This window comes from Anser anser (genome assembly GCF_964211835.1).
Source record: "Anser anser genome assembly, chromosome: 3".
Lineage (NCBI taxonomy): Eukaryota > Metazoa > Chordata > Aves > Anseriformes > Anatidae > Anser > Anser anser.
In genome coordinates, this window is record NC_139722.1 from 99389762 (window position 1) to 99404065 (window position 14304).

The window sequence follows — 14304 nt, forward strand, 5'->3', positions numbered from 1 at the left end:
GTCACAGTTAACCAGTATGAAAGTTGTAGTGGTATGACTCATCAGGTCTGCATTGATGTTTAAAGTATGAGATTTTTTTTTTTGCCATGATCTGATTCTTTTAAAATTGTATTTATTTTGTGAAGTTGCTATGAGAATGGACATAGTTGTGCAAAGTGGTAGAATTAATGCTTATTTAGGAAAATAAATTCTTACTTTTTTTTTTCTCTGCAGTCTTAAAGAATATCCTCACTTACAATAAGGAGTTCCCCTTTGATGTTCAGCCTGTCCCACTCAGGTAAGAGAGAGAACTGTGTCACTGCATGTTACGCATAGGTATCTGAACAGGCATGGTCTGGGAACTGCTGTACGTGAGACACGTGAGAACTTCGAGAGCCACCTACTTGCTGCATTGCTTTGGGTAAACTGGTTAAAAAAACTTCTGAATTCTGGTTTTCTAGGTACCACTAAAACTAAAGCCCTTGCTTTTGGTATAATCAGTATTTGGTAGGCCCTACATCTCTCTGGAATTGACAATATTTTCTCTTGTTTTTAGACTTTGTGCTTTCTATGTAGCAGAAAGCTTTCTACAGCAGTCAGCTAAGCTTTCTACAGTAGTAGCTAATGAGAAAAGTGAAATGACATTAATGTGCTCCTGTTCTATACTCAGTTGCTGATGTGCAAGTTGAAAGTGAGATGATGAGTGACCTTTGGTCTCGTTCTTCTTTTTCATATTTCACAGGAAGATTTTAGCACCAGGAGAAGAGGAACACTTGGAGTTTGAGGAGGATGATGAGGAAGGAGGAGCTGGAGCAGGGTCTCCAGACTCGTTTCCTGCTAGAGTTCCAGGTAGGGGCACCAGCCTTGCCATACCAACCTATACGGCACGCATAAGTTCTGTCTCTTTCTCCACCTGTGATTTTAAAAGTTTGGATGAGGAGCAACAGGCTGTATTGGAAACTCTAGTGCTGTATTGGAAAACCACAGAAGTGACCTGTGGACTTTTTTCCTCAGCAAACTATCTCCTATTCCAAATAGTTGCACCCATAATCTGTGAGGTGGTACCAGCTACCTCAAATAATTTGTGCATTCCATGCACTTTCTTAACCATATTATGTGAAGTGTTCCAAACACATTCAGATAGAAACTGTGGCAATGTTTGCTCCTTCAAGGAGCATCACATCCTGCTAGAGATGTGGGGAGTTGTTGCTGGTTAGTTTTCTGTTGTGTCATCTAGTGAGACAATAGCTTGGACTACAGTCAAGCTCGGTGAGGAGAAAGAAGAGTAGCTTTGGCTTGCTGACTTAAGTTCTTGCCCACACGAAGGCATTTTATAAATGGATATACCTACTGATTCTGGAGAAGGTCGTCTTGTAGCCTCAACTTTTGACAATTTAATAGGTAAAGAAGTAGAAAGTTCCAACAGAAGGGTTTTTTTGTGTGTGTGTGTGGTTTTTGTTTGTTTGTTTTGTTCCTGATGTAGTTTATTTGCAGTAAAAACAAGTTTCTAGTTTCAGAGCAGCCTGGCAACCTTCTTATTTCAAGAAGGAGGTAACAAATAGGGAACCTAGAACTGGAATTATGGTTGAAAGAGATAGGATGTTTCATTACTTATGCAACAGTAATTGCATAAGTAATAACTACTTATTAGTTATGAAGAAGATACGTGTCTCTGTCCTTAGATTTGAGACTTTGCATGCTACTGAATGTGGTCTCTGCAGCCTGTATTGGTGTAGGAATGTACACTCTACAGTTGTTTATGCTAAGCTTACAAACAGGCTATGATATATTGTAATGTTTTGATGCTGGTATTCTACTGTCTTGATCTTTGATATCCACTGTGATGAATCCATTTATGAAGACGCATTCTTTCTGTCCTAAGTAAAAAATCTATTGGAAAATTCATTTAAGGCTTCCTCTTGAGTACCTGTGTGTGTGTGTGTGTGTGTGTGTGTGTGTCAAACTCTAAAGTCTTTTTGATTATGTTAATGTGCATAATTCCATTTTTTTTTTCCTGTGTGGTATTAAGTATTATTTTTTTTCTTTGACAACTCCAGGTAGCTAGATAGACGTCAAGTTTAAGGAAAAGGGAGATGCATACTTCAGGTTTTGCTTTTTCTGTACTTTTCAGCACACTGGTTATTTAAGTTGTAAGCTGGGGAAAAAGTGAGAGACATCTTGAGTAGCTCGTGATATGCTTGTGAATCAATCAGGTTTTGACTATTACCATAGTTACCTCTGTGCACCCTATTGGCACTGTATGCATATAATGGACGTAGAGACTGTGTGTGTGCTTAAGAAAGAATCTAAGTTGACTGTAGGCAGGTTTTGTCTACAGTTAAATTATTCTCAAAGAAGTAGGGTAACTAAATCAGAAAGAAGGGAGGTTTGAAGTATGTATTTTCTTACAGAATTATTCCTTGGTAAAACCATGCTTTTAAGAGGAGTTGCTCACACCTCTTCTTACTGACGTTTTACATTGTCATCTACTTCATGAACTGTCTGACTTCTCTGAACCTTTTTGCATTAAGGTAAACCTCCCTATAGCTATGATAATCTGAACCCCTAGGGTGTTTCTGTACGAGCTGAAAACAGATCTAGTTTCCCTGCTGAATGTAAATTTGTGTGGCGTTTCTTACCTTATTGGATGTTAGTTGGTTGCTCTTTCTGTGGGTGACGAGGTTTAAGCGAAAGCAATTTGCAGCCATCTGAGGTGAGCCTTGTAAATGGACTTTCCATATTGATTTGAGAGAAGTGTTGCACTCTTTGCTTCAATATGCCTTTAATCCATAGTGCATAACTGTATTGTCTAACTGACCATTGTCTTGTCTTCTACATGCATGGCTTCATCGTTATCACATTGCACCATTCATCTAACCCAGGAGCCAATGAAGGTATGATGACATTTTAGTACGTACTGTTATTTCCCTGATCATGGTCATGTAGCTGTAATGTTTGTCATTCAGCTGTTACTTTCAAAGCTCAAAATACAGCCTTCGGTAACACAGTACTAGGCGTCTATGTGTTGATCTTCATCTCCTTTCAGTAGCAGGAAAAGGGAAACTCTTATTTGGTGACAGATGTTACAGTGCTCTCTAGAAGTCTTAATGTGCTAATAAAGATGTGCTGACTTGTAGAGTAGCCAAAGGCAGGAGTAGCTAGATTTTCTTTAGTGGAATACACATTTGATGAGAAATCTTACATTAAAAAAAAAAAAAACAAGGACACATGTAGTTACACTTCTGTGCTGTGTGAAGATGAATTGACCAGGGTCTTGCTGTCTCTACCAGCTGAGGTTTCCCATCTGCCTTTCTCCTGGTTATATACTACTTTATTCCAGTGCTGTGCTGGCAACAGATTCTTCTGTAGTCCATTTCTGTTTGTGAACCCAGCAGGAGACCCGTCACCTTTTCCCCTTTCTCTGAACCGGGGGCTGGTTCTGGAGAGACTGGACACCTCTGTCTTGGTGGCGGTGAGCTATTAGGTTGGCTCACCTTTATACATCTGAAACGCAGTTGTAGGAGGACACGAACAATACACTTGTAGATGCTCTCTTCCCTCTCTGGCAATGACTTCCCGCAGTTGTGTTGGAAATGGCTGATACTTTTCTCATAAAAAGCCTCAGTATTAGCCTGCTGAAGACTTACGGGCTCAAGCTATGGCAGAAGACTGGCACTGTGATGCCCAGCCACAGCGAAGTTATACCTGAGATAGGTTACTGCCAGCTAATGGCCCCTATGTGAAGTGACTACAGAGGCCTCAGCAGAAGACCTGCTTGGGTGATTGTGGCTCATGTGGGACAGGTTACGGTCAGCCACTTTAGCCCATCGCTGGTTTAGATGTTACTCCAGCTGAAGCAGCAAGGAGAACACGTTCCTTAAAGACCGTCTGCCGCAATGTGCCCTTATCTACTGGAAGTGGGCTTGACTTTTTGTTCATTGCAATTCTGGAATTTCATACATTCTGGAAAGCATTTTTCAAGAACAGAATTTTTCTCAAACCAGAATTTTTATAGTAAGTACCAGAGTCTGATACATCTCATAGGTGATTTTTGTGTGTCAAGTATCCCGTCACTTAGCATATTTCAGAGATGGATAGGAAAACTGGAAGTTACAGTTCTTGGCTCTTGGCAGGGCATGGTGCTTTCAGGAGACAACTGAAAGGTGGTAGACCAAAGTTTTGTGCTGAGGAGAAGGCCCTTATCTACCTTCCATTAGATTGTAATAAAAACTCTGGCTTTTAACGTCTGTTCAAGTGATATAGCAAGATGAACTATACCGTGTATGCTTCTTGGCAGAAATGGATGCTATCGAATAAATTCACTTTTTAAGATATCTTATACTATGGTCAGAAGCCTGTCCCATTACTTTAGAAGAGCAGGTCAAATTCTGCCATGATGTGTTATAAAGCGTCCGCAGATGTGGTACCTTGGAGGTCATGGCTCTGCTAGTAGCCAAGGCGGGGAGTTACAGATATGTAGCGTCTCACAGACGGGAATTCAGACCTTGACGGTGGTCCTGAAAGAGGGACTGAGTGCATGAGTGCTCATAAAATCTTGCTGAGGCTCTAGTGCTAGAACTGGATACACTGCCCCCTCTTTTAAAGCTAGTCCCTCTAATATGATAAAAACTCCTCAGCTCTCCAGCTCTTCAAGCCTTGATTGGGGATAAAAAGGATCAAAGAAACCCATATTGGACTTGCCAAAGGAAACTATTACTTTGTTTAGATCTCAAGCCTTGTGAATAACTTTTTTTTTTTTTTTAATTAGAAGACCAAAACTTTAATTTAAACTTGCTCGTGAGTCTGAGCATTTTTTGGCTTGGTGCTTATTCATCTAACATCAGAGACAGGCCTGAGGCTTGTCAGTTTTCTTTAAAATCAGCATGAAGAAGCCTACCCCATTACTGATTACAGAATCTCTCTTTTTTTTTTTTTTCAGCTTTTAGTAAGTTTGGGTAATTTTGTTTTCTTGTCATTTTCATTGTCTTCCTCAACTTTACAAGGATTCACCTACATTGTCCACAGTGTGTGACCACAAAGATTACCTGATCCTAAATTTTCTTGATGAAGAGCTAGGAACTGCTTCCTTAAAGCAGAAGGAAACTTGAGGGATTCAAACACTATTTTTTTACTCTTCCGTTTAAGTACAGATCAATACAATTTAGATAATTAAGAATGTCTCTTTTGATTCCCTTGCACCCAGTGGGATTTGCAACAATGCCATTTTCTTCCTTGTTCTCCCAGACTAAATGTTCAGCATGAAGCCAAGTCATGTTCAGTGGGGTGGGTACTCTTGATTATGTGTCTGAACTTCCTGCAGCTGCAGATTGAATCCAGCTTCCCAAATTTAATCCTGAAAAACTATATAAATTGGATTCCATGCATGAGTTACTCTGCATGAGAGCAAGAAAGAACACTTTAAACAAAGCTTTTCTCTGTTCTTAGGACATTTTTTAAATTTTTGTTTTGTTTTGTTTTACAAATTCATTTAACCTGAGGCAGTCCTGTTTTTTTTGTTTGCTTGCTTGTTTGCTTTTTTGGTGTGGACTTAGAAATCCACCACTTAATGTGCAGACACACATTGTGTGCTGGCGGGATAAGAAACCTTGGGTTTGGAACTCCCATTGGAAAACAGCCTCCTCCCTGAGAGGTGATGGGATGAGCAAGGCCTCTGCTGTAAAATGACTCAAAGGATTAATGATGTGCTTTACTCTTTTCAGGTACTTTATTACCCAGATTGCCATCTGAACCCGGGATGACATTACTCACCATCAACATAGAGAAAATTGGTCTGAAAGATGCTGGGCAGTGCATTGATCCTTACATCACAGTCAGTGTAAAGGGTAATGATTTCTGTTCCTGGCTCCTCGTTTCTAGTTTGGAGAAAGTATTTTCTGAAAGTAGTGTTTTTTATTTATTCAACCTGCAGGGAAAAGCATTTGTTTGGACTTGCATTTATTGTTATGGTCTTAAGGCTTCTGCTTTTTAGAGGGTGGAAGAATCCTGTATTTGGGAGATACTGGGAGGTGAATCACTGCAGAAGAAGTGCCTTCCCCAAGCTGGGGGACGAGTACTAGTGACTTGGCAGATTGTATTTCTCTATGTCACTTTCTTTAGCTGACTCTTAAGTACAGATCTGTTTGGACTGCTTGTACTCCTCAGCAGATATTGGTCTCTGGGCTTCCTGGAGACAGCAAACCACAGCCCACTGGCTCCATTCTTGCCCTATCATTAGGCCAACTTTTTAGTAAAACAAAGATCTCCTTACCAAAAGGAATGGGTATGAAGTTGAGAAGCAAAGCTTTAAAGTGCCAGCCTTGGCACTGAAATATTTCAGCACATGTGTTGGGCTAACTGTCCCCTCTTCACAAGTCTCTGTGAGTCTGGAAGAACCTGTGTTGCTATCAGCTGCGGATACGCGAGGTGAGGTTTTCTCACTCTTTCAGATAACAACATGGTTGATGGCTTTTGCTTGAGGCTCAGATTTTTGGTATTCAGTCTTTCTGACAGGAGCATCTGTCTCGTCCCCGTTTGTTAGAAGGAAGCCACTGTAGTCAGAATTGCTTACCTTTACACCATCCTGCTTGACTTGTGCTCATCTTTACAATCTTTTGAGGCGTATGATTTTTCTTTATCAGATAAAAACTTGCAGCTGAGCTCTGTTCCATCGGTGACAGCCTCTATTCAGTTGTGACAGTGACCTTCTATATATCCTCTTTAGACGTGCTGTTAGTCCCAAGTGTAGGGATGCGATGCCTGAGTTATCAGGCTGCTTCAGCTGCTGGACAAGTTCTTTGTCACAAGTGGGGGTCACGGTGTTGAATGCCACTTGAATCCCAGAGATGTTCTCAAATGTTACCTGCCAACATTACATACACAGAGAGCCTTATCTAATCCTGCTTCCTATGATGATTTTTCAGCAGTGAAGCTGGAACATGACTCTCGCCTTCCTCAGCCGATACAACTGCCTTTTTGTGTTTTCAGTCTTAGAAATAGGCAGTATTTGTGTTTATGGTGCTGCCTTAAGTTTGCAGCATTATTTTTAGCTTATGTAACTATTTTTCAGGCTCTGTTTCTCTGGTCACTTTTGGATCTTTCTTTGCCTCCAGTATGCCAGAAAGCTGAGGGACGGGTGACTTCAGTGGTGAGGCTAGCTGGATGGATGTGGGTTTAATCAAACTTAATTCTTTCATGCTGAGTTTTTCTTGGCCAACAGGGAAATACCAGCGCTAACAGGGTTCAAACGTTGGATCCTGGAACTTATCAGAATTTGTAAAGCAAACATTCGTTGTTCCTTTCCACTGAAGTGTTTGTCAGTCTTAACTTACTGCATATTGTTAAAATTGTTGCTTGCCTTCAGAGCTAGCCTTCATTTCCTTTCTGGAGCTGAGGGAGTCTGTATTTCCAAGCTTGCTTTCCCAACAAGTCATTCTGTTAACGTGTGGCACTCTATTAGCAAACTCTGGTAAACGGCGGCTGCCAAGTAATGATGTAGGAAACTAGGGTCAGAAGGGGTGTGTGTGTGTAGGGGGTGTATCACCTATTCTAGTAATGGTGACTTTAAACTTTTTTTCAAGATTTTTGTTGAGTAAAATTGACTCAAAAAAGTCGTTTTGTCCATATTATAAGGAGTCTCAGGGTGATTAGTTGTTGGTTTTCCTTGGTGTTTTTGCTGTATGTGGGGTTTTTTTGTGTGTTTTTTGTTTTGTTTTGTTTTTAATTAGGCTGCTCTCCTGCAGATCAGCAGAGAGAGATGTTCCTGCTGCCACATTGGTGATCCCTTTCCATTCCCAGAACGAAGTGTGTTCAGCAGTGCTTCAGGTCCCCATCCTCAGCAGAAAGAGTATTGCCTGTGGTGGCTTGCGCCTGAGCAGCGCAACTGGTGCTGACAGCTGGAGTCCAACCTGTGGCCCCCTGTGCCTCTGACTGTAAAAAAACAGGAGAGAGAATGCATGTTGACCCAAAGAATTGTGGTGCATGGAGTTAAATCCAGTTAATCTTGACCCAAAGATTTGTTTGTGGTGAACGGAGTTAAATCCAGTTGGAGGCCGGTCACTAGTGGTGTCCCCCAGGGCTCAGTTCTGGGGCCAGTTCTCGTTAATACCTTTATCGATGATCTGGATGAGGGGATAGAGTGCACCCTCAGTAAGTTTGCAGAAGACACCAAGTTGTGTGGGAGTGTTGATCTGCTTGAGGGTAGGAAGGCTCTGCAGAGGGATTTGGATGGGCTGGACCGATGGGCTGAGGACAATGGGATAAGGTTCAACAAGGCCAAGTGCCGGGTCCTGCACCTGGGGCACAACAACCCCAAGCAGCGCTACAGGCTTGGGGAAGAGCGGCTGGAAAGCTGCCTGGCAGAAAGGGCTCTGGGGTTACTGGTTGATAGCCAGCTGAATATGAGCCGGCAGTGTGCCCAGGTGGCCAACAAGGCCAGCAGCATCCCGGCTTGCGTCAGGAATAGTGTGGCCAGCAGGTCTAGGGAAGTGATTGTCCCCCTGTACTCGGCTCTGGTGAGGCCGCACCTCGAGTGCTGTGTTCAGTTTTGGGCCCCTCGCTACAAGAAGGGCAATGAAGATGGTGTAGGGTCTAAAGAACAAGTCTTACGAGGAACAGCTGAGGGAACTGGGGTTATTCTCCTGGAGAAAAGGAGGCTCAGGGGAGACCTTACCACTCTCTACGGTTAAGTTACTTCCCAAAGGAAGTTGTAGCAGGGTTGGGGTCGGTCTCTTCTCCCAAGCAACAAGTGATAGGACAAGAGGAAATGGCCTCAAGTTGTGCCAGAGGAGGTTTAGTTTTGGTATTAGGAAAAATTTCTTCACTGAAAGGGTTGTGAAACATTGGAACAGGCTGCCCAGGGAAGTAGTTGAGTCACCACCTCTGGAGGTATTCAAAGGACATGTAGAAGTGTTTCTTAGGGACATAGTCTAGTGCTAGGTTAACCGTTGGACTTGATGATCCTAGAGGTCTTTTCCAACCTAAATGATTCTATGATTTTCTTGCATCGGGGCAACAAAGCAGGGGGGCCTGCAGTGACTGCAGCTTGTATAAGCAGTGCCAGCTTTGACCTGCATAGAGGGGAGCCTTCGGTGCCATATAACTCTCTGCTGGTTCCGCTGGCAGTTCTGAAGCCCTGCAGGAGTCCTGCTTGCAGAAGGAACAGCATCATTTGCTGGCAGTAGACAGAAATGTCCCCTTAAAATAAAAATGGGAATCACTCCAAATTTTCATCTTAAACAGTCAGAACTCTACCTGCTTTCATGTTGCTGTAAAAGATAAAACTCGCTGACTGTGAAGGGGTATGATTACCCCTCCCCCCACCTTTTTTTTAAGTTTAGGGAAAAATCCAGGTGGACATTAACTTTTTGTGAAAGTATTAGGATTGATTCATAAAAGTCTTGAAGCAGAACCTTAAAGTCTGAGAAGCTTCTCCCATTCTCGTGCTATTTCTTTCCTGCAGATTTGAATGGGATAGATCTGACTCCTGTGCAAGATACTCCTGTGGCTTTGAGGAAAGAGGACACGTATGTCCATTTTAATGTGGACATCGAGATTCAGAAACATGTTGAAAAACTAACAAAAGGTACGTGGTATGAAGTACCAGAAGTGGGGCCCAGGAACTTCGAAAGTGTGGATAGTAGGTTGCTCCTCATCTAATAAACAGGCCATGCCTGAGCTGCTGCAGGGCTCAAGATCCAGACAAGGATAAAAATAGACATTTGCATCCTATCTTTTCCAAATTGGTCATTGTGATGACTTGCAGACAAGGGAGGAATGAACGAAAACAAAAATGCAGCAGTCTGCTCTGCCGCACAGGCATTGAGTTTCTTTGTGACGCTTTTAGTTACCTGGATATGAATAATAGAGTGAAGAGTACAAGCTCTTTTGAGTGTGATGAGCATTGTAAGAACATGGTGTATCTTTTAAATACATTGCTAAAGTGTTGGAAATAATTTCATCCAATATATGTAGAGCATCTTAAATTGCAGATAAATATTAGCATAACTGTTGATCATAATTGCTAACTTTACTATTAAACCATTTTCCATTTTAGGTGCAGCTATTTTCTTTGAATTCAAACACTACAAGCCTAAGAAAAGGTTTACTAGCACCAAGTGCTTTGCTTTCATGGAGATGGATGAAATTAAACCTGGGGCAATTGTTATAGAACTGTAAGTGACTTGCAATTATTAGATGCCGATGACAGAGGAAGCGAACTATACTTCAGTTAGGATGTGTAGCTGGTTGTATTGTGGAAGGTTTAATGAACTCATTGGATTAAGTTACATAAGGAATATTCTGTTTTTAATAAAGAAGGGAAGATAAAACAGTTTTAGACAAAATAGACCTTTCTCAAAAAAAAGACTATTTCCAAATAAAATGCTGGTGTTTGTAACTGAATTTTATATGAATTTAACAAATTCTATAGGGGAGATTTTCATTTTGATGTCTGCTTGAATGTCAGATTAGCTGTACTTAAAAAAAAAAATAATAATTTTGAACTCCCATGATCTTCTGATACAGGACTTCTGTGCAGGAAATATGAAATGAGACATGGGATACATTTTTATGAACACTTCAAAGCAGTGTTAGGTGGTGGTTTTTTTTTTTTTTCACTCTAGGTAAAGAAATAGATTAGCCAGTTATAGTGCAGTGGTTATGATGCGCATCCTAACCTTGCTGTGTGGGTGAAGGTCTGTCAAGTGAGGGTTTTGAGTTGTTTTTGTTTTCTCTTTCCAGGAAAGAGTGAACCTTGCAGGTGAGGACAGTTGTAGGAAGAGTGCTTAACTTAATCTTTGCTAGCTGGAGTACTTGTTTGAGTTTCTTCCTGTAAATCCATTTATTGTTGTTCCAGTAAATCTTATCTGATGTATTTAAAGATTATTGTAATAGGATCAGGACAGGACAAGCTTTCTCGTATGCTTTCATCTTCTTCATAGCCATTAGCACTCGCATTAATTTACTTTCTTGTGCTTACAGGTACAAAAAACCCACTGACTTTAAAAGGAAGAAATTACAACTGTTGACCAAGAAACCACTTTACCTTCACCTCCATCAAACGTTGCACAAGGAATGACCCTATTTGTGAGACTTCTGTGAACTGAACCACAAGTCATGGTAGCTGTGTGTTGTAGCCTTAGGCTTCAAGTGGCAGGAAAACGACTGTGTCCATGCCAGTAGGTCAAACGGGACCATCACATACTGCACAGCACTACTTCAGGGTCAGAGGCAAGCCTACCATCCAAGTGCAAGTTTTTTTTCAGTACCTTCCAGATACAGGTTTTTCTGAGAGCCCTGAAATATTTTGACTGCTTTTCCTAATTTTGCTGTTCATCACTTTTTATCGTAACCATTATTATCCTTTTGCCTCAAACTCCACCGAAGGTTGGAGACTGCCCCTTTGCCAAACCTGTAGCAATAAAGATGTGGCAGGCCTACTAACCTGTTTACACTCGCTGTGCTATTGTAGTTCCTCTCATCTGCATTTCAGAGTCCTCTGTAGGGGGCTGGGTGGCAGAAGTTGGAGGGGAGGGACGAGGTGGGGTGGGAAGGAGCTTGAGCTACTGCAAGTGATTATAAGGTGAAGGAGGAGGATGTGGGGTCAAGTGGCCACGAAAGAGCTCCTCAGTCAGCTTTAGTCAGGCCAGGAGGAGGACGACTGCAGATGAGAAAACTGAACTATGATTTTAACAGCTGAATCTTAGTTCTTAGCCGTGCCTGGTCCACTCTTACTGAGTTTTTGATACAATATGTATAGGTCAGTCCTTTAAATCACTCCCTAACAGAACTAATTTTTGTGTATCTCCTCACAGAATGATTTGCAAAGATGGGTGGGGAAAGGAGAGAGGCTTCCTTCAGGGCTTCATCCTCACAGTGGTGGGTATTTCACCATTTCAGTGATAGGACAGGCCCCTCAGTGTTCAACAGGATCAATTTTCCAGAGCTTTTGATACAGTAGATCTGGCTAGCAGGTTGGCCCACCTTTTACAAGAAACTGCTGTTCTTCTGGAAACTGATTGTATGCAGTTTTCTGCATATTTCGTGCGAGTCTGGAAACTTACTCCAAAAATGACCTTTTTATGTAAGTAGATAGGATTATCATTTTCTGTATTTTTGATTCAGTGTATAATAAGCTGCAGGACATGGGCTTATTATGACACACTTGCATTCACCTTTTGACCTAATAAAGGGACAGAAGTAGAACCCAGTCATATCTTTCATATATTTAATACAATACTGTAAGGTTTGATGTATTTCTTGCATATCTAACTAGTGCCTAAATACTCTGCTATGCTAACAAGAGACCCAGCACCCAACCTAGTGTCAAATATTAAGTTTATTTTAAAGTCTGGATGCAGATCTATCACTAGTCTCTTTTTTTCTGTCATGTAGCCCCCCAGATGTTGCAGTGTGCTTTAAATGGAAAGGATGTTATTTTTGTCATGAGAGTTGTCTGCCTGTAGACAGGCATTCAACACTTTGCTTTACCGTACTGATGAGGACGAAAAGCTGTTTTGAACAGCTTTGTTTTTGTTTTGTCCTCACCTTTCAATCTTTTTTTTGTTGTTTTGTCCTAGCCTTCGCACCTTCCCTCTGTTCTGGCGTAACTAGGGATAAACCTTCCTTGCTGAGTAACTAATATGCTAATATGACAAAAGCCAGCAATGCTTCTTCCAAATTCTACCAATAATTGGAGTTTTTTTTTAAAAAAAAAAAAAGCAATTGAATGTTCCTGTTTACAGGTCGTTGCAGCGCATACTCCAGTGGTATGACATGTTGACAGTATCAGAATATCAAGTCCTGACACGATATCCCTATGAGTTACAGAAATACCTCTGAAGGAAGCATTTTGAATACCATACACAAAGAGGATCCCTAAATTCTTAAAAAAAAAAAAAAAAGTTAATCCTTCAAACTCTGCTAAAGGATAGAGCAAAGCGTTAAACTTCTACAGCTGCAAATAAATCTAAGCTAGAGCAATAGCTGTGTTGCCAACAGCCCTTGGCTAGCTCAGGTCTCTTTCTGACCTAGGAATCTGTAGCACAAGCTTCTGTGCAGCTTGTAGAAGCTGTCTTGCTCAGCAAGTGACAGTTGTGTGGCTCTGCCCCTGCTCTGCCATCCTACCATTGCTTCTGGGAATCAGTCAGTGCCTGGTGACAGCACTGAAGTAAGTTACGTGTTCTGCCTGTGACTAACAGCACGCTCACTGCCCTCCTGTTGCTCCCAGATGATTCCTTCCAGCTTTAAGTTAATCCCAGCTAGAGTGGGGAGGGGAAGAGACGTTCAGCATCACAAAGCTTGGTGTTGGGGAAGGGAAGATTCTGAACTTGGAGGACCTGACTTTCAAATACAACTATTCATCCATGTATATGTAATTAGCCACCGTTCAAATTGAACATTTTCACTTAAATTACAAACCTGTTGTTCCAGCTGCTTGACTCTTCCCCAGCTTGTAGATGTCTGTATTATCTCCAGTTATATGAAATGTCAACTTTGAAGTATTTTTGTTAAATACACAAGTAGAGCTTTGTATTTAACTAATTGTGAATTAATGTCTGTCGAGTGTGAAATACCATTTTTATGCTTCTATCCTTTACATTTTTTTCTGTGAACTGTCTTTCATTGAGAGGACTACTACTTCCCACTCCACAAGCACTTGTATTATTTTATGCTTTAGTAATGTTCTATCTTGTCCTTCATCTAACTCTGAAGTTTACTACTTGTACTGTAAGACTGTAACACCTACGTGGCAAGTTTAATGGCTGCTTGTACTCTGGCAGTAAAGCTGTAATGGCCTTCATTAGATTTTTATTATTCCTAGTTTTCTCTTCCCCTTTTTTTTTTAGCCTCCCTAAGTACTTCCGTACAAACCTAAGGTTTTTTGGTTTTTTAATATAAATGAATAATCTTATGAAGTGCAGACTTAGTATTGAAGAACAATTTAGCTTCCTTGCCACTAAGATGCAAACTCACCTCTCAAACCTTGCTTAATGCTCCCAAGCCAATCTTGAATGCAGAAAGTGGTTATTCAATTTCTTAGCTTCTAGAGTGCTGGAACCCCAACCTGTATTTCTGTACTAACCACATGACCACGGAATTCAAGAGCTCAGGGTGTTCAAAGTTTCCAGCTCTGTCCTGCCCTTCAGGTGAGGAGGTCTCTATCCCCCACCATCTTCATGCATGAAGCAAAGCAGTAATTTGCTAGACTAGTCCAGCGTAACGTTCAGTCAATCATTAATCTTGCAACATCTGCGGTTACTCAGCTTGGACTCAGTTCTCCAACTTGGTCATGGCTGGTTCAGTAACATAGCATTCTCTGGTTATAAT

At 41.3% G+C, this 14304-nt stretch overlaps 1 protein-coding gene across 5 annotated transcripts in view; it reads left to right on the forward strand.

Moving 5' to 3' along the window:
• The window catches only part of AIDA (axin interactor, dorsalization associated), a gene marked incomplete at its 3' end in the record, with an annotated part of 29801 nt that extends 16024 nt beyond the window's left edge, over positions 1-13777 (forward strand). Inside the window, exons 5-11 of one of the 5 annotated variants that reach the window (XM_083831989.1) lie at positions 214-277; positions 722-828; positions 2862-2873; positions 5700-5822; positions 9437-9559; positions 10031-10148; positions 10957-12183. In XM_083831989.1, coding sequence (XP_083688115.1) covers positions 214-277; positions 722-828; positions 2862-2873; positions 5700-5822; positions 9437-9559; positions 10031-10148; positions 10957-11053 — 644 coding nt within the window. Of the gene's footprint in view, positions 1-213; positions 278-721; positions 829-2861; positions 2874-5699; positions 5823-9436; positions 9560-10030; positions 10153-10956 lie in introns of those variants that run through there. The other 4 variants (XM_083831992.1, XM_083831990.1, XM_083831991.1 and 1 more) reach the window with 4 other exon arrangements.
• Positions 13778-14304: the final 527 nt, after the last annotated feature.